This window comes from Cyclopterus lumpus, chromosome 12 (genome assembly GCF_009769545.1).
Source record: "Cyclopterus lumpus isolate fCycLum1 chromosome 12, fCycLum1.pri, whole genome shotgun sequence".
Classification (NCBI taxonomy): Eukaryota; Metazoa; Chordata; class Actinopteri; order Perciformes; family Cyclopteridae; genus Cyclopterus; species Cyclopterus lumpus.
In genome coordinates, this window is record NC_046977.1 from 9793056 (window position 1) to 9813509 (window position 20454).

Here is a 20454-nt window from a genome sequence, read left to right on the forward strand (position 1 = left end):
TGATATTCTCAGCCTGAAATATTTCCCTTCAAGATTCCACTTGAAACTCCAGACTTTCTTTTGGCTTTGCTTAGTAACCTCCTGGTATCTCGTCTGTTAGTCTTGCACACAAATCCTTCAAACAACTTTTGATATACGGATTAAACAAACCAGATAGGAAGTGTTAATTAGTGTTTAGTGATGCTGGTTGGCAGATCGTGTTACCTTCAGACAGAATCAGGCCAGGTGGTTTCAGTCTTTATGCTAGCTAAGCTAGCTGGCTGCTAGCTGTAGCTTTATATTTAGCGGACAGACGAGAGTGGTAATAATCTTTTTATCAAGTCTCTGTAAGGAAGCAAATACTCACATTTCTCCATACACATGGTGAAGTGTGCCAACACTAATAATGAGTAGGCCTACTGGTATGATTGTTGTAGAAATACAGTACAAATTATGTTCCAGATGTATGAGATGTGAGCTGTAGCTTGACCACCTTTAACAGGATAAAGGTCACGTCACACAGATGTGACCATAAAATAATAAGCCAAACCATATGCAACCCATCAGTATGTTGACGGCACACAGTATGACGAGGGTTGATGGATACTTTAGGTGTGTGCACTGGAAGCACTGACCTTAGAGGCATACTGTTTCAGGCAGCTTATATTAGCCATGCTGTCCTCACTTCAAACACATGTGGGCTGTCTGTAACTTGCCAGAGATGCATGTTGACAGGCAAAGACAAACTAGCAGACATTAAAGGATACACCGACTCCTCAAGTTTCTTAACTTTCCGTTTTGATTCCTGTAAAAATGTTCTGAGCTGCTAGTTGTGCTCAGCCACCTCATCATGTTACATAGGCAGAGGGAGAGGAAAGAGCCCATTTGATATATGATCTGTTCGTGAGTCTGGGTAATGAAATATTTTTCACACCGTCTGTGTGGCTGTTTGGTATTTTGCATCTTAAAATGCATTTCCTATCTCTTTTGAAGCTTTGCTGTGAGGGAGAGTGGCAGTGTGCGAGACGTCCCCATGGCAGAGTTGTGATTGCCTTGCTAGCTAGCAAGAAAAGCTGTCTGTCACCTTTTGACAAGTTCAGTACAAGGACATGGGAAATCAATGAGCTATCTGAGAAACCCCTCCAGAGAGAATGTGTGCGTGTGTGTATGTTTCTGTGTGTATGTTTGTGCTTTAGGGAATGCGTGTGTGTGTGTGTGTGTGGGGTGTGTGTGTGTGTGTGTGTGTGTGGTGGTGGGTGGGGAGGCGGGGGGTGGGGCTAAAAAAGACATTGGACAGGACATCATATCAAATCAATCGGAGATGGAAAAATGTAAATCATGCTGTCTGCAGCATTATGAGAATGCTATGAAAAGCAGAGAGATCATTGATTTTATAAATGAAATGTCACACCATTTCCTGGTGCCATAGGAGAAGGCAATACACTGCCATAGCTTTTATAAATGAGGCTGAGGGGAATTGAGATTATTACTCTATTTCTGTTATTAAAATAATTAGCACTTTTCACTGGGGCTTTAAATGCTCTTTACTGGTGCAGTAACACATACCCAAATATATAGCCATTATAAGTAATTGGTTTATATTTATTTGTCCATTTTTTTGTTAAGTTAGAGTGTTACGGACCTTTGTTTCACTGTGTAAACATACATATGCAATACTAATACATTTTGTACGCCTTTATGCTGGTCTGATTTGTCTCTCACTGACTTAACGCTTCACGGAAGAAAGCCATTGAACACATTCTTGGCATTGGCAGCAAAAACCATGGTAAAGACTCTGATCTACCTGACAACACAACTCTCATGTGTGCCTTTTTTGTTTGTCTGTATCTGTGCTCCCCAGGCGTGAGTCTGCTTATTCCAGCAGGGGCCATTCCTCAGGGCAGAGTGTACGAGATGTATGTGACGGTTCAGAGGAAGGACAACATGAGGTATGCAGTGCCACCAGCCACATCAACGGCCCAGAGCTGTGTTTACCCCTGTCAAGTCCACCATGTCACACAAACACTGAAACTGCTGTCACATTGCCACTAAACAGTGTGTGTGTGCACCTGTATGTGTGCTATTCTCTGTGCACCTCCAGGCCCTCTGTGGAAGATGGCCAAACAGTGCTGAGCCCTGTGGTGAGCTGTGGGCCCCACGGGGCCTTGTTTACTCGGCCCCTCATCATCACCATGCACCACTGTGCCGTGTTTGACGGCCAACAGGACTGGCTGATCCAGCTCAAGAGCCAGTCACAGCAGAACCACTGGGAGGTGAGATGTGTAGCAGACTCTTATGTCTATCCCAAGTTTGAAAACATGCTTTTGGCAGTCATGTGAAGTATGATATTGATATGATGCGTTTGCCACCTAAAATAAGATTCACAGATGTGATTTATCCACATCCACACTGCATTTGGTTGGTTGAAAACTCTACCTGGCAAAGAGCAAAGGGAAAGGATTCGAGGAAAACTAAATAATGTTGTGGCAATAGTACCATAGGTAGCATGGAGAAGGTGAGGGGATCCACTTCCCCTGCTTTGTTTTGCTGCTCAGCACTCGGAGCGAACCAGGTGCTGAAATAGAAAATCTCTGATAGCATGGAACGAGCTGGGACCGTTTTATCTTTTATGAATAACTGTGTGTGTGTGTGACACACACACACACACACACGCATACACAAACATACAGACACACAACAGATCATTTGTAGAGAAACTGTGCTTTCAAGCTCTTCACAAAAAACTTTTGGTCCAGTTTTCATCTCTCTCCGCAAAAATGAGTACTGGTAGTACAACGCTGATGATACAAAAGATCTCGTTTACGACCGTTATTAGCATCATTATTTTTACCTGCCAAGAGAGCCTTTCTGAGTAAGCTCTCCTTCCGTGTGGTTTTTAATGAACTCTCACAGGAAAGAGCGTGCTGAAACATTTTTTAAGTGTAAGATGCTGGAAGTGTAAAAACAACCCATAGGCTAATCAGTTTTATAACAGCCGAACACGAGCAGAAGGAAAAGCAGTAGAAAGAACGCCAAAACGCTTAATTTTCTTAGGAATTTGGATATTAGTCTCTCAAGGCTTAGGGCCCATATGAATAATACATATATTTGAAGAGGGTACTCCTCTTAAGGGAGGGTGAATGTTGAAGCATACTGTAAAGGCCAGTCACATTTTGAAATGTTGCTATATCTAATATATATATATATATATATATATATTTTATTTTTTTTTGAATACAATCACTTTCAGGAAGGCACCATCTCCACTGCTGATGATATGACTTATGAAGCAGAGAAAGACTGGCCCACATGCCTCTGTGACATTGATGAATCACTCTGAGGCAGACGATAAAGCTCAGTGTAAACTGAGGGTTTTTAAGGAGGAATAATATTGATCAAAAGCAACTCTGGGCTGGTGTCTCACTAATCAGTCCTCCTGTTTATATCAAAATGTGCTCACACCTCGAACAAAGTCTGGAGCTTGGGATAATTGAACATATTGGGAAGGACATTATCCATATTTCATATATTGAAGGGGATGTGGTCCCCTGAGGTGATTCCACACTTGCTATTGATTAGATTGCTGAGCTGTCAGAAAGGCAGATGGTAATATCCAATATATATGTATGTATGTATATATATATATATATATATATATATATATATATATATATATATATATACATACATACATACATACATACATACATACATACATACATACATACATACATACATACATGCATACATACATGCATACATACATACACACCACACACCATCCCTGTCAGGGAACATGGTGTTGTGATGATGATGATGATGATGATGATGATGATGATGATGATGATGATGATGATGATGATGATGATGATGACGAAGCCAGCAGGTCATATAGTGAGGAACATGTGGGGCTTTCTGCTTCAGTAACTCTTCTACAAAAACTAAGCTGATGAATGCAGTCACAAATTTGTGAATAATTAATGGTGTGTGCGTGTGTGTGTGTGTGTGTGTGTGTGGTTTCATGTTTGTGCCTGCACACATATGTATGAAGCAAAACCCTACTTTTCCACTGTGTGTTCTAATTATCCCCCAATAAGGAGCCCCAGTGCCTTCCCTCAGGAGCAGTTAAAGAGTCTAATGATCAGCCATAACACTGCTGTTAAACGGCCTAGCCCACAATACAATACTGTAATTCCTCTTCTGTCTCTCATAATAGGCTGAGTTAAAGCCAATGTGCTGCTCACAGGAGTGTTTGGATTAGAGAGAGAAAGAGAAATAGAGAGCAAGAGAAGGCAAGATCAAGAGAGATCAAGAGACGGTTTTATTGGAAAATAAATATGTCCTGGGATTACTGCCATTACAGTGGTACTACAAATAATCCAGACACTTATATTAGTCTTCTATTACCTCACGCACACAATGACATGATACACACTTGTGTATTACAAGTGTTATATATTTTAAGGTCCCATCTTATGTAAAAAGCCATGACCCTTAATTGTACTCTCTCCCTTAAATTGAAATTTGAAATTTGAACTCAATCCGCCCATTTGTGCCCACTGCAATTAATTAAAAAATTCCCTTGGTGGAATTATTCTCTGGGCTTGCCTACATTTTCAAAATGTATCCTGTGTGAATTGCAATGAAAGATTCATGCATTGCAGCATCAAGCATGGATACAAATAATTATGCCCACACACACGAATGACCGACTGTGTCTCAGTGGTGGAGCAGAGTACAAGGCTCTGCTGGTCCACGTCCATGTGGGACACTGTGCCCATGGCTGTGTGTGAATGTAGTGGTGAAGCTCTTTAAGTGTTTGGAAGACTGGAACAGTACAAGTCCATTTACCATTTCTTGAAATAAACTCTAATCTGAAAGTAGTTGATGTTTTGGTCCAGTCTGTCGTAGACATTGATGTGGTGTCTTCTTTGTCCACAGACATTCTCTCTTTGAGTCCCATTTCATCACTGTCCTATGCACTGTCTCCACTCTCATTGTCAGCGATTCAATGAACATACACAATCTTCTGATTGAAATAGTTGAAAAACCTGCTGCGCATTGTGTTTTAGCATGTCAGCCATTTTCTCTCCATCGGTCCTCTGACCCGAGTCGTGAGACCCCAACAGATCAGCATGTTCAACTCTAAACTCCTACCTCAACAGCCAAAATGAGTAAATACAGTTTCTCAATGAAAAACAGATTTTTCATGTGATCTAAACTGTCAATGAGCAATGTTATCTACTTGGCCAAAGTATATTCGTTCCAGGTTTTAAAAACTTGAACAATCAGAGTAAATCTTGGTATATTGGCTATGTTTCACAAACATGGAGGGGATAGTTCAAATGACCAAGTAAAACAACACATTGAGCTCAACTTGCTGTGATGGATTATCTCCATTGAATGGTAAATACAACAATTTATTTTATAGTGCTTAACATTGCATAGTGTCATTTATAGGAATGCAAAGAAATCACATTAATTACGTTTAGAAGAACATGAATTGTGTCTCGGAGAAAGCAACAGTGACCGTTTTTCTCTGATATTAATGGTTATACTTACTGCCAACAAATTAAAATACAAGGGGACCAGAGCCAGAGTGACAGCATTATAAATGCTTTTAATTATGTATTTTGTTCTCATCTTTTTCCTCTCTATAATGTTTCTTACTACTACCAAATGTAACAAAATTATGAAACACAGACTGTTTCTATTTTTCTTATTATCGCCCACACTCGTGTTACTTTTTGGGTCTTCCTGTCCACATTTTAGGATGTGGTGGTGGTAGGAGAGGAAAACTTCACCACGCCGTGCTACATTCAAATGGATGATGAGGCCTGCCACATCCTGACAGAGACTCTGGGAACCTCCTGCCTCGTGGGCCAATCTCTCAGCGCTGCAACCACCAAGCGCCTCAAACTAGCCATCTTCGGCCCTGTCACCTGCCCAGCCATGGAATATCACATCAGAGTCTACTGCCTGGACGACACACAGGACGCGTTCAAGGTGCGTGGGACCGTTTTTGTTGTGTCTTTGTTTGCAAAAAGGTTATGCAGCCGAAATTGCATGTGTTTGTGAGCATTATTGATGTTTGTGAGTGTGTCATGTCGACTGACTTGTTAATGTGTGTGTGTGTGTGTGTGTGTGTGTGTAGCCAGTAGATTTGGGAGGCAGAATGAGAAATCATTGTGTTGGTGTGTCATAATAAGTGGAGACAAGCGCTTGCATTTGTAAGAAAGATGTAGCTGCTGCACCAACACAAAATAAGCCACCTTTATCCCTCTATTCTACTATTGTCTCCCTCTGTTTAATACCTCCATCTACCTACATGGAGGAAAGATAAGAACGGATTATTGTACTGAGCAGGGATATTAAACACGGTTATTAGGTTTGGGAATGGGTAATGAGAAGTGATAGAAATCCTGCTGCAAAGGCATTGAAGTTTGTTTCAGATGGCTGGTCCAGATCCAGGTTCTTAACGCCCAGAGGGACAGTGATGAATACACTATAACAAACATTTCTAGATTAATATTAGACCATTTGCAAGAAGCTGCTGTAGCAAAAGTATAACAGTTTACAGCTGCACAATAGTAGACTCATTTGTGGCAAGGTCAGTAATCTTGGTTTTAAAACTAAAAGTGTGTGTTTGTGTATTCAGGAGGTCTTACAGATGGAGAAGCAAATGGGTGGCAAGTTGTTGGATGAACCAAAGTCGCTCAACTTTAAAGACAGCACCCACAACCTGAGACTTTCCATTCACGATGTCCCCCACACGTTGTGGAAAAGCAAACTCCTCGCCAAGTACCAGGTAAACTGCTCGTAGTCGTGTTTGTAATTTTGTAACATTTTAAATATTATATAGGTGGAGGCTTCAAATTAAGCCCAGTTGGCGTTTTGTCTCTTCCTGCACTGTGATTTTCATTTATCTCTGTTGTGATTTTATTGTTTGAATTGTGCAAATAAATAAAAATAAACTCCTTCTCAGATAAAGAAAACGCTCATGTTCATACGTTCGCCGATGGCTGAGTTCATCTTCTTCTCTCTGCAGGAGCTTTCCTTTCAGCAGGTGTGGTGCGGCTCACAGAGAAACCTCCACTGTTGCTTCACCCTGGAGCGCTTCTCTTCCAGCACTGTGGACCTGGCGTGTAAGATATGTGTGCGCCAGGTGGAGGGAGAAGGACAGATCTTTCAGCTGGACACTACACTTTCAGAGGTAGGGCTTGTACTTGCATACATTCTCCTTTCAGGCGTAAAACTATTATGCTGTCAACCTTCCTGTCTGTCCTTGACTGTGTTGTCATGCTGCCACTTGAGCTGGTAAACCTTGTGCTTTATGCTTTATCATAAATGACAAATGTCCTACTGTTCATTGTGCTCTGCATCACACGGTTAACCTTGAAGGTGAGAAGAAATAGCAATCTTATGCCATTTAACGATAAAGCTGCGAGACTGTTAAATCCAGTAACTACAGGGCACAATACTGTGGATACACCTCATGTACACACTTATGTTGGCAGAACTGGTTTTCATGCACTGCTGTGGACCGGGGCAGAAGCAAAATGTATTTTAGACACCTAAAGAACAAATCAATATCCATTAAGTGCATACTATATGATGAATATGTTCAACACTTTATCCTGACGTCGGATATCCCTTTCCAAATGGGGATCTGTCAAAAACAGGACAGATAAGTTTCACCCTCAGTCAGAAAATATTCTAAATATAGCAGACACTTAAACTGCATCCCATTCACTTCTCCAAACTGTTGGCGTGCCAGCCATCATCTAGTGGAGGTTACACGCTGACCTCATACGACCCCACTTCAAAACACCTGAACTATCCCTTTAATCTCAATGAATGAAAAATAAATGAAATGCAGCCATAACTATTACGTGAAAGAATGGTTCTCCTTGATTAGATATGAGCGATGCATCACAAAAGAGATTTTAAAATGTTCTTTTTTAATAATGTAGATTATGCCTTCCTCCATCACATTGCTTTCCTTCTCTCTTTGCTGTGAGAGATTCTTGAATGAATGTGCCCTCCCTCCCATGACCTTTTACCTCTCTTTGCAATGTTCACAAAAGGACAGACAGGGTGGAAGGTGGGAGTCTCAACCCTCCGGCCTTCATATAGTCCTGACAGGCCGATGTAGAGCAGAGGGGGAATAATCGCCCTCCAGTCGTGCTGCACTTGTTTCACAAAGGCCATCTGGCCAGGAGGAGAGAGATTGAGGGATGGCGGAGCTCTCTGGCTTTGTGCTCCGTAATGAGATGAATTACAGGACGTGCAGTCCAGAGCCGCCTGACCTTGCTTCATTTGTCTCCGGGTCTTGCTCTGGTTTCTGGAGCACTTATTCCTGCGGCTGCGACATATTTGAAAATCAGTCACTTGCATCAATACATTTACGTTAATACGTACATATTTTAAATGTATACTTTTTATACAACATGGAAACATACATTGTTTGTGCAATGAATATGTACAAAGGCACATTATGTTTGATTTTGTAATATGTTGTTAAATTATGTATATGCTGCTCTCTCTCTTTCTCTCTCTCTCTCTCTCTCTCTCTCTCTCTCTCTCTCTCTCTCTGCAGGATTCCCAGAGTATTGACACGTCTCTGCTGGACCCGGCCAGTAACATCACCACACTGGTGGGGCCCAATGCCTTCCGCATCCCTGTCTCCATCCGACAAAAGTTGTGTGGCAGTCTGGATGCACCTCAGACCCGGGGAAATGATTGGAGGATGTTGGCCCACAAACTTAACCTTGACAGGTGGGTGGAGGAAAAGGGCTGCCTGAGAGAGAGAAAAGGAGTGACAGTAGATTTAGGCTCTTAGTGGTCACAGTCTGGCCAAGAGAACAGGCCTTTATCAGGTTTTGCTCATATTATTAAGGGGAAATGAAAGAGATCAAGTAAATAAATGAGAGTGACTTGTTTTATAAATATAGACAATCTCCCTTTTCTTCAAAAAGTTGTTGATGTGCAATTTTAGCTGCCACATTCTTTATTTTCACGAGAATTAGGTAACAAGATAACACAGGGAACAAAACTGAAGTCTGTTTTTATTCGATTACAATTTTTCTGAGGCAGTGTGGATTTTAATAAGCATCTACTGAATTGAGATGAATTGAGTTTGACTAAACTGAGACAGAGAGAGAGACAAAGATATAGCGATGCTTCTCTTTTCAAAACGTCACCCATGTGTCTTTGATAGTCTGTGTGTGTGATGGAGATACAGTGTGTGTCCAGTTATAAGGTCCCAGCCCAGCGGGGGGGCCTTATCACAGGCAGCAGCTGCAGATTGACGAGACCGCTGACAGAGTGTGGCGTGAAGGAAGGAGAGACTTGAACCAACCTCTCATTCACAGTCATGATTCATAGCATCCATCTATACATCGGGCTCCAGCACCACGCAAAATAATAACTTTACATTGCTTTGATAATCATTGTGAATCTTTTTACTTGCAGCCAGATAATGCTAATCATAAGTCCTCATAATTTAGTCATCGTATGGCATGTTATAAATGCTTTTTAGACATTATTCCAAGATGACATACTCGGACTAGAAAACTAGAATTTCTAATTTGTTATGACTGTCATCATGGTTACAATGTGCTGTGCAACGCAGGAATCAGATTCTTCTTTCAAACACTGTTTGATATGGAGGTATAAAGCATTATGAATATACCTGTTGTTATAAGTTGTCTGGCATGATTCTTCAAAGGCCTCATAAACACATCATAATGTATTATGAATGTGCCTTCACACATATAGAAATATATATATATATAGAAATATAGAAATATTTTTTCCAGCCTTCTCTTACTTCCTTTTTCTTCCATCCTCCTCTGTTTTCCACCATCCTTCACCCAGGTATCTTAACTACTTTGCCACCAAATCCAGTCCTACGGGAGTGATCCTCGACTTGTGGGAGGCCCAGCATTTTCCTGACGGCAACCTCGGCCGCCTGGCCCAGGTGCTGGAGGAGATGGGACGCCATGACAGCCTTGTTCCTGCAGCGACTGAACACTGACACCTGCCCACCAGGGAGTGATATTCCAGGGGGGAAGAAGACATAAAAAGAAAATAAGAGAGGTGGACGCCCAAAAAGCATCACCGTGACAAATGCAGATGCACACTCACAGGTAGTGTGTGTGTGTGTGTGTGTGTGTGTGTGTGTATGTGGGTGTGTGCACATTCGGAGAAGTAAGAAAAAAGAAAGCGCGAGGTCTACTCAGCCGTGACCCAGTTAAACATTGGCAACAAAGGGTGTAAAAACTTGGAGGGTAAACAAGAATCTCTGTCATTTCTCTCTGGCTGCTCCTCTCTCTCTCCCCTTCTGGTACAACAACTTGATATTTTTGGCCCTTGTTTCCTTGGAAACAGCTGTCCGGTTATTTGGATAGACTATGTGGATGATGCCCTTGCCATAGACAACAGTCTGAGAAGTGTGACACTATCAAAGGTCAAAGAAGCAAAGGAACGCTGCTCGGATCAAAGGAAACATATCTCATTCTCAACAAAAAAAAACAGTCTCCATAGCAACCCCATGGATGAGTATGTGTCCTGTGATAACATAGTATTTAATAATATGCCTATTTATACATATCTTTTTTGTATTTTATGCTGCCTGTTAGGGAATACTTTAGTGTCGCATTTTGTTTCCTGTTCCATTCTGTTTGACTGTATCATAGCGCCTCCAGGTGGACTCTTGCAGTAATGACTCCTTTACGTGTACAGAGGGGAATCAATAATGTAACCATTTTACAGCTTGTGTCTTGCTGTCGTAACTACTTTTAATACTTTCTATTCATGTCATGTATAATTAATGATTTTTCAATTATGTGTGCTTCTTTTTACGTGATTATTTTTAGATCTTTGAAACATTTTTGATAAGTTGCATTGGTTATGATTCTTCTTTATTTTTCTTTGCATGTTTATTATCAGGTCATTTGGCTAATTACATCAATTTATCGCCCCTAAATAAAGGGTGGCCGAGACATTATTCCCATACTGAATAAATTCATGATTGACGCTGATGATTTGTATGTTGTTCACGATTATACCATCTACATCAAAGAGACTAGTCAGGGAGGAGAGGTGGAAACTGTAGAAGGGGAATCAAATAAGTATATTTTTGTAGGACCAATGCAACTGAATACAACTGCTTTGTACCAAATAATTGACAGACAGTGTATGAGGTCAACCGGAGAGCGGTCATCTAACTATATATCGCACGTCATTTAAAAAAAGTGTCATTTATTGTGTTCAGAACCAAATGACACTCATCTGTAATTTTTGGAGAACAGACTCAGACTTCTGTGTTTGTGTATTAAAGACAGAAGCCGTCAGTGTTTTGATGACACTTGAGTGTGTGTGCGTAAAAATATCTGATAGTTGTAAATGCAACATTCCCTTGATGCAGCCGCACTTGAGTGTTTCAAGTGTTCTTGTTTGGCTCTTGGTTTTATTTTGTTCTTTTAATGGCAGTTGTCCCAGTTTTCGTAAAAGCCGTCTATGCAATCTTTGCATCTCTCTGAAACAATCTTTACATTCTCAGTGGGCTCGCCTTTTGCATTCCCTAGTTGTTCTTCAGCTTCACGATTATTATTGTGTATAGTGAGAATGTAGCCTGTCTGTTTCTGGCACTCATGATGTTCCTCGCAACTGCTTGCATTTCATCTGTCAAGTTATTGTACAAAGTGTAAGAAAGAATTTTTAAGACTAATAATAAATTATATTTATATGCAACATTGAACGCGGAGCATGAGGGTCTCATTTGTTTGCATTGCAAGATTAATAACACGAATCTTACAGCAACGTTCAACATAAATAGGCAAGCTTTTATTCAGTCTTTTTCTATACTCTATACAGATTAAATGAGAAGCATGCAATAGTGGTAGAGTCGACAGGACAATTTGATGATTTATCCGTAAATAAATCATTAAAACACATTTTAACATTCAGAAAGATAATAATTAACCATAGATTTCAGCTAAATTATGAACAAATTAATTGTGAGTGGAAAGAAGAGACCATAAGGGAGAGCAAAGTCTCAGCACTGAAGGGAAATTAAGTGTTTTATGCAGAGGACTTATTTTGATATGTAAGATGATCAGACTTAAGATGCGAATACTATGAAATGAATACAGAAAGCACAACCTGAATACTTGGTCAGAGGCACAGGCAGCTCAGACAATCGAAGGGCAGATCCCTCAAACCTTTTGCCACTCATTTTTCAGATTCCCTGTAGACTGTTGTCTCCATCGCTCATCCTCGGTTTCCTTCCTTTGTCCTATCTTTCAGTCCCCCCCCCCCCCCCCCCCCCCCCCCCCCCCCCCCCTTGGCGCTGTGCCAGTGGCAGTGACACGTCTCTGGTGATGAGAGCATCTCTCCTTAACACTCCGTCACAGTTTGATGTCTCTAACACCTTCGCCAGGGTCTTCTTCACCCTCAAGGCTGTGAGGCGGCAGGTCGGGTTGTGAGCACAACAATCAGACATCAGTTTACCATCTGCCAAAGACACACCTCATTAAACGAATACAATGTAATTAAGGATGCATATAGACATGAATATATAAAACAACAAAAAGTTTTGTTCCCTGACCTCCAGAAATGCAAAGTTGGGCCATCTCCTAAGCAAGGAGACCAAAACTGTGCATGTCAGCCATTATAAAAGAGCGGGTCTCGTTTCGGGTTTCTTGCAACACTTTAGGTGGCATATAACGCTTCGTATCAACTCGTAGGTTGAGAGGGATATCCACCTTGTTGGTGTCACTGAGAGATGCTGAAGAAACAGAAATTAAATACGTATATTTTAGGAAATGTCCATGGTTCTTCTAAATGATATTGTGAGTGTATATCTTAAAAGGTCATGAAAGAGTCATACTGTGTACAGTAAGTCATACAAAATGTCTTACAAAGTGTTAGTATAAGACCTGTCACAGTATAGAATGTCAATAAAATGCAAAAATATAAATTGTATAATTGTAAGCATTATTAAAAAGGCATTTTTAATTTGTTTGCAGGGATATTATAGCATATATGTTTGACATTAATAGAAAAGCCATCGAGATGCATAGTCATTTTATTTGGGAATGTTATCCAGATCCACTCACACACACTCATCAATCACATATGTACAGATTAAATAAGGCACATGCCATAGTGGTAGAGTGGACGGGACATATTCTGTACACAGATAATTCATCAAATACACATATTAACATCCAGCAAGGCAATCGATAGATGTCAGCAAATGATATGCAAATGAATTGTGAGTGGAAAGAAGAGACAATGATAGAGAGCAAAGCCTCAGTTTTGAAGGAAAATCAAAAATTCCCAAGTTGTCAAGTGTTTTATGCAGAGGTCTTATTTTAATAGATATAAAATGTGCATATGCATTCTATATAGAACACTTGGTTTCTGCTGGACACGTTTTATCTTTACTTTGGTCTTACTCTGCTTTGTTCTGTCATAATAATAATAATAACAATAATAATAAAAATAATATCATTGACCATGAGGTCACTGATCGTGACATTTCTTTTGATGGAGTTGACAGTGACCGAGTCCAAAAAAGAAACGTGAAGACAGCCGAGACAGTACAAAAGACTGCACATAGAATACTGCAATATGGCTTTAGAAGGGTGGAGCAGAGGCTCCTCCGTTTAGAAGGAAGCAGACGCATATCAGTGCTCCTCTCCTGCAATGGTCCCCGTCCGCCGGCCCATCTGGGCCGTTTGGACCTGACAACCACTCAGCTTTCACAGAAAGCACAACCCGGACACCTGGTCTGAGGCCTCATACAACAGGCGGGTACATCTCCCCTGACATAAGAAATCTTTTGCCCCTCATCTTTCTGGCTCCCTGTCAACCATCATCCCCATCGCTCATCCTCGCGGTCGGTTTCCTTTGTCCTATCTTTCACAGTCTCTCACCCCCCCCTTCTTTTATTGGCCAGTGTAAGTGGCGCTGTGCCAGTGGCAGTGACAAGTCTCTGGTGATGGGAGCATCTCTCTGTCACAGTTTGATGTCTTGGGTCTCTAACATCTTCGCCAGGCTCTTCTTCACCCTCAAGGCTGTGAGGCGACAGGTCGGGTTGTGAGCCCAACACTCAGACATCAGTTTCCCCATCTGCAGTAAACACTGAAGACACATGTACATATAAATAAGAATAAAACAACAATAAAAGTAAAGTGTGTACGTTGAAACGAATGGATTATTGATGATAAATACGTCATAAAGCATTTTTAAAAGCAATATGTCTTTTTTATCTAACTCTTTAAATAGTCAGAACACCACTTAAATTATTTTTTATTGACCACTGACTACCATGTACAGTATAACTGAACCACTCATGGCTTTTGGTGAGAAAGCCATGACTCATGACTGACTCACTTTTTAATATGCCACTTACTCTGCAGTGATAAATGTGGAGAATAAAAACCAACCTGGCAACCCTGAGTGTTTTTAATGGTTTATTACTGTGATATAAATCATGTATAAATAATTCACGAAACATTAGTAAAGCTATTAGCACGTATAAACTTTTAAAAATATGAATTGTTTGAAAGGGGGATAGAAAAAACATTTAAAATACCTCATCACTAGTCCAACGATTAGCAAATGAAGGCCTTTGTTTCTTAATGCAGACAACTTCTCTCATGTCTTCATAGGACGGATCAGTGGGCACAAGGTCATAATAGGGCAGCTGATACTCCTCCACAATGCCTTCAGAAAAAACAGATATGGGAATCAGCATCATCATTTAGAAAATAGATATGTACTTATGCTGATATCTATGTTCTTGTATTTTGTACATGTAAAGCACTTTGAGTTCAAGTGTAAAACAATGTGCTATATGATTTTTTTCCTGACCTCCAGAAATGCAACGTCGGGCCATCTCCCAAACAATGAGGCCAAAACTGTACATGTCAGCCATTATAAAAGACTGGGTCTTGTTCAGGGTCTCTTCCAACACCTCAGGGGGCATATACCGCTTCGTACCAACTCGTAGGTTGGGAGGGATATCCACCTCGTTGGTGTCACTGGGGCGAGAAACAGAAATGGAAGGAAGATATGTCAAGAAATGTCCAAGATACTCCAAAACTCTATTGAAATGAGTCTTCAAAGACGTGTGTGGTACCTGTTAAACTTGACCGCCAGTCCAAGGTCTGCAATACAGCAGAATCCGTTCTTTTTTACCAAGATGTTTTTACTCTTCAGGTCTCTGTGTGCAATGGCCGGTTTGCCCTGCGTGCCATAGATCTCCGTGTGCAGGTGACAGAGGCCTGATATGGACGAGTAGGCCAGTTTCAGCAGAGACTTGACGTCCAAGGTGTTGGACTTGAGGTAGTCGTATAGGGACCCATTCTCGTGGTAGTCTGTGATCAAGTAGAGCTGAGTCCACGAGCCGGTTCCTTTAATATCTGCTGCTATGAATCCTGGCGGTTGGAAAGAGGGGATGCGAGGAATGAAAAAATGTGTGTGCATATGGAAGATAACACAATACATTTTGCTCAATATTAACATTAAAGTCCCTTGGGGGGGGTTACCTTCATTTAAGCACTCTGTCTTTACAGCCACACTTTCTTTTTTCACACTCACCTTTCACATTTATATCAACTTACCCAGTATATTGTCATGTCTCATCAGGAAGGTCTGATATATTTCAGTCTCTCTGAACCAGCTGTCTTCTTCTGTGGTGAAGAAGACTTTAACGGCCACTCTCTCTCCTCTCCACTTGCCCATCCAGACCTCTCCGTATCGCCCTTTTCCAATCTGCTTAACCATCTGAATCTGTTTGGCGATTGTGCGCTGCACCTGGCAATAAGTAATTATAAAAAAGAATGTGTGGTTTATTATGTCTATTGCCTTTAAATCGGCTTTTTTAAAACATTCTTTATAGACTTATTGATTATTGAAACTTCATGATTGCAACAACCTTTAAACCTTTTGGTATAAACTCTCCCATGGAAGACATTTAAAATGAGGGCAGATTCAGTCTCAATGTTGCAAATTACATAATTACTACATAATTATTCTCGACAAATTATGATAAATAAGTCAAATCACCCAGAAAACGCAGTAATGTATTACTGTTAAGGGCTGGGCTTGTGATGTTGAGCCAGATGTGCACTTATATTTTCTTACCAGTAGAGGGAGTCCGGACCCTGAGCCAGACCCGATGCTTCGGGAATGCTCCATCAGGTCCTTCAGTGACTCCCCAGGGGGAATGTAGGTCTCCTCCTGCTCCAGATCAATACTGTAGCGTGGTCGGGATTCCTGCCGCTTATATCTGCCATAAAAATGAATATTGAATATTGTTAAATGTAATCCCTTTGCGTTGTCATAAAATAGTCATAGTATAATATGTCCTTCAAATTCAATAAAAACGTCATAGTCTAGTATGTCCCATCATAAAAAGGCATAGCATAATGAAGATAAAATTCATAGTATATTATGTCCACACACCAGGAGTGTGAATGTGTTGGTACATGCATGAGATGTCTTCTAGAAGCTTACCTGAAGTAGCAGAAAATGAGGATGAGACCAAGGATGATAATGCAAACTGTGATTGAAATGAAGAGAGCCATGTACTGGTTACTGCTGTCAACGTAATCTAAACAAGTGGGGAGACATATTCATAATAATTTAATGTCATTTTAATAAACTGTCCAATTAGAGGTGATGTATAGGTGGTGACATTCATTTCTTTACATAGTTTTTCAGCTCTCACATTTTTCTAATATTCATTAGCATGAACAAGCTTCTTTTGCCCTTCCTCCCTCTTACTCCACCCCCCCCCTCCTCCCTCCTCACAGCGTGTGATCGATCACATCCCCTTCCTGAACTCCACAGATCAGTTGTCACGCTGACAGCGCTACAGAAACCCCAGAGGCCTCAAGCAGCTCTGGGACTCTAGCCTTTCTGCCGTGCTCCTGCCAATCAGGCACACACACACACACACACACACACACACACACACACACACACACACACACACACACACACACACACACACACACACACACACACACACACACACACACACACACACACACACACACACACACACACACACACACACACACACACACACACACACACACACACACACACACAGATACAGATCTTGCTGGACTGTGTGAGTAGAGTGTCATGTAGCTGTATGAATCGATGGCCAATCAATAATAAATAACTTGGAAAACAATTGGTGTCGTCCTTTATTTTCTCCAACTGACTATTTTGTTCGTCGCTGTTTGCTTGAAGGTCAAAACGAAGTGTGTGAGACTTTGTTTGTATGACAGAGAAAGGGAACGAGAGAGAAGGAATGTGCGTGTGTGTGTGTGTGTGTGTGTGTGTGTGTGTGTGTGTGTAACAGATGGACAGATATCTCACATCCGTCCCGAGGCAAGAAACTCAAGCAGGCCCTAGGGAGAGGCTGTCCTTTTCATTAGAGGGTGAGAGAACAAGCTGAGCCTACATACGCTGTTTCACCTGCCTCTCTCTCTCTCTCCCTCTCCCTCTCCCTCTCCCTCTCTCTCTCTCTCTCCCTCCCTCTCTCCCTCTCCCTGCAGCATGTGCCACTTCACTCCAGCACCACACTGTGGTTTGTAACAGTTTAAACTGTCACTACCCATCACCACCCGGCGTGGCCTGAATTAGCCCGTTCTAAAAAGGCCCTCAAGTGGGGCAGGATTACCGTGTGTGAAAAACTGAGCCAACAAGTGTGTCTTACCTGAAGTCATTAGTGGAGGAAGAGTAGGATGCAAGTCTCTGTTGCAATAGTCCTGATCGCTGCAACACTCCAGAGCTCTCCTGGAACGAGCATTCCACGTGTCCTGTCACGGACCAACACACACACATAGTTACATGCTTTTCCACATAAAACTAATGAAGACACACGAGTAAGGAATATTTACAGCCACTCTTACTCCTAATGAGAAACATTTTATAATATACCAAATGTTTTTCCCCAAATGTTTGTGTAAAGATAGCGGGGCAAGACAAGTCGGATTTAAATAGGTCTCGTAAACAGGGGCGGTGAGTGCAGGAAAGCTCATAAAGGCTTAACAACAGCTCATGAAGAAGGACACACAAGTACAGAAATAGGCACAAATACACACGCATATATACAAAGCACACACACAGCTGACTTACTCTGCACTGGAACTCAAAGCCGGCAAGACCCAAACAACCTGCGGTGAGTACTGCCACACCCACCTCCTCCTCATCCTCCACCATAGTGAAGCAATAACCATCAGTCCTGCCAAAATGCACATACATCATCATATGAGTAAACATTGTCTTTTCATCATTGTCTTCATCCTCATACAGAAGACATAGTATTTATTTTTATTGCAACTAAATCCAGTATTGAAACTGCTCATCGAGACTAAATCAGTTTTTTTTAAATCTCATTACATGCACCAACATTTCTGTACAGCAGTGCACACATACGAAGGGTCAGCTAGTGAATGTGTTCGCTACCTTCATCTCAAGGGACTTGGTGGATCCAATTATTAGGCAATAAAGCCTCATCAGGTAATCTCTAATAATTACTGTAGATAACCATTTGTTTTTTTGTGTGTGTGCTTCACCGTACAAGCAGGTATTGTTGACCGAGTCCTCCGGGCAGTGGTGGTAGCAGTGACACCGGAGCATGTTCTGAGCCGACACTGTGACTGTGCCGCTGCTCTCCTCCGCCCGTCGGTCTGATCCCCCTTTCCATCCGTTCTTCAGCAGCAGGGTGTCAAGCATTTTGGCTAGAGAGCGAGCGAGCGAGAGAGAGAGAGAGAGAGAGAGAGAGAGAGAGAGAGAGAGAGAGAGACTTAGCGCCACATCAGGCCAATACATCTGGTCACTCGTCTGGCTCCAGGAAAGCCAGAGGGGTAAAACTTAAGTACAGACCCCTTAGGGAAATTAAAGATGGAATAAATCAAAAGGATCCAAACAGCATTTCTGCTAATTTCCAAATGGTCTTTTGTCACGGTAACCATGGCAATGCAATCCACAGAATATGTGGATGCAGTTTGTGCTGCTGAAAGCAACCATGCTGTTCTAGACAGGACTCAATGTACCTGCATGAAGTCTGGAACTAGAATAACTCTGCTCACCAGAAAGAAGTATTTGTGTGAAAGGTGTGTGTGTGGCTGCAGTATCCATCTACCAATATTTGGCGAAGATACACACATTTTCAGAGCTTGAGCTCTCTTATATAATGTATGGTATTCTTCATGTTGATCTGCAATAAATCAAATCATCCAAACCAACAGTAGAATTGAATGTCAAAAGAACTGATAATCCAGTCAAAACTGTTTAAATAAACCTGTTAAATGTTGAACTAGTCTATGATGAGACTGTCACTCCTTAACATATATACTAACAATAGCAGAACAGAAAGAAATAGAACGTAATACTGTAATAGGTTAATTATCTCTTGTACACCTTTTGTATCCCCCATCCCAGAATCAATCTCCAAATAGCACAGGAGAGTTGACAGACAGCATTAGTTTGTGATCAAAGTCTAGGTCACTAGATATACAGCAGGATGTAGCGTTCATCTCCTGAGAGGTGATGGATGCAGTGCAACACAGTACCAAAAGTACAGTAACACCGTGCACGTGTCTTCACATAAACCAGGAGATACATAGTGTTGCTCTGGACTTGCTCATCCTTGAAAGTATTAAGTGTTGAAAAGCTGCCACTGAACATTGAATCAATCCAACGTTATGCTTTGAAAAAAAAAGGAAATCCATTATAAGTTTTTATCAACTGGAACTTTCATAAACTGTACTTAGTTAAATGTTGTTTATGGAGGAACAACTGGGAAGCAACTGGAATTTTAAAACATTAACGCATACGCCAGTAAGTACCCTGAAAGAAATATTGTAATAATTAGCATTCACTTATTAAGCATTTTATTTCATAAAAGGAATAATGGACTGTTCACTTGTAGTTAATTACTAATGCTCATCGTCAAATGTTATCTGATTAAAAACACCTGTTAAACAGTTCAATTATTCACTAAGAATGATTATTACAATGTGCAACCTTTATTTTTATGTGTACTATCAAGAAGCTGAAGGTGTAGATGTTCATGAGTGGAGGATAAAACCAGTCCAGACAGCGACTCGTCCATGAAGACCTTTGTGGTCAGAGAGCGTCTTCCTCTCTCTCTCCCTTTCCTCTTCTGATCACGTATTCAATTATTGATATCGTAAAACTGTAGATTTTTTCTTTTCTGTAGTGAAGAACAATCACAAGCAGAACTATAAACCGAAAGCAGAGACATCACAGGTGTGCATCTCTGCATTGGATCCATCCATCCACAACATCCAAGAATAGCTTCCTTGGACTGAGTGTAAAATGAGTGAGTAGATCGAGGAAGCCAGATGTGCCATTCTGTCCACATCAGCTCAGTTTTATTCAAACCTTTACACGGGCGGAAAGTGAATAAGCAGA

At 41.2% G+C, this 20454-nt stretch overlaps 2 protein-coding genes across 2 annotated transcripts in view; one reads left to right on the forward strand and one right to left on the reverse strand.

Moving 5' to 3' along the window:
- unc5c (unc-5 netrin receptor C) overlaps positions 1–10101 on the forward strand; it is a 49491-nt gene extending 39390 nt beyond the window's left edge. The window contains exons 11-17 of the mRNA XM_034547251.1: positions 1841–1928; positions 2081–2252; positions 5752–5985; positions 6638–6787; positions 7028–7192; positions 8579–8757; positions 9859–10101. Coding sequence (XP_034403142.1) covers positions 1841–1928; positions 2081–2252; positions 5752–5985; positions 6638–6787; positions 7028–7192; positions 8579–8757; positions 9859–10018 — 1148 coding nt within the window. The 3' untranslated portion in view covers positions 10019–10101. The remainder of the gene's footprint in view (positions 1–1840; positions 1929–2080; positions 2253–5751; positions 5986–6637; positions 6788–7027; positions 7193–8578; positions 8758–9858) is intronic.
- Positions 10102–13587: 3486 nt separating this feature from the next.
- bmpr1bb (bone morphogenetic protein receptor, type IBb) lies at positions 13588–18750 on the reverse strand. The gene is made up of 10 exons (XM_034547252.1): positions 18596–18750; positions 18151–18256; positions 17729–17831; positions 16513–16609; positions 16141–16285; positions 15618–15810; positions 15134–15431; positions 14866–15035; positions 14588–14718; positions 13588–14133 (listed from the first exon to the last, which is right to left on the reverse strand). The coding sequence occupies exons 1-10, from the start codon at positions 18748–18750 to the stop codon at positions 14008–14010; spliced, it is 1524 nt and encodes a 507-aa protein (XP_034403143.1). The 3' UTR covers positions 13588–14007.
- Positions 18751–20454: the final 1704 nt, after the last annotated feature.

Excerpts from the sequence above, each read along its gene's own strand:
- bmpr1bb (XM_034547252.1), bottom strand. The coding sequence starts at position 18,750 with ATGCTTGACACCCTGCTGCTGAAGAACGGATGGAAAGGGGGATCAGAC. Across the intron at positions 17,832-18,150 it reads GCTTTGAGTTCCAGTGCAGA|GACACGTGGAATGCTCGTTC; the intron begins GTAAGTCAGCTG and ends GGTCCGTGACAG. Across the intron at positions 16,286-16,512 it reads CTCATTTTCTGCTACTTCAG|ATATAAGCGGCAGGAATCCC; the intron begins GTAAGCTTCTAG and ends TTTTTATGGCAG.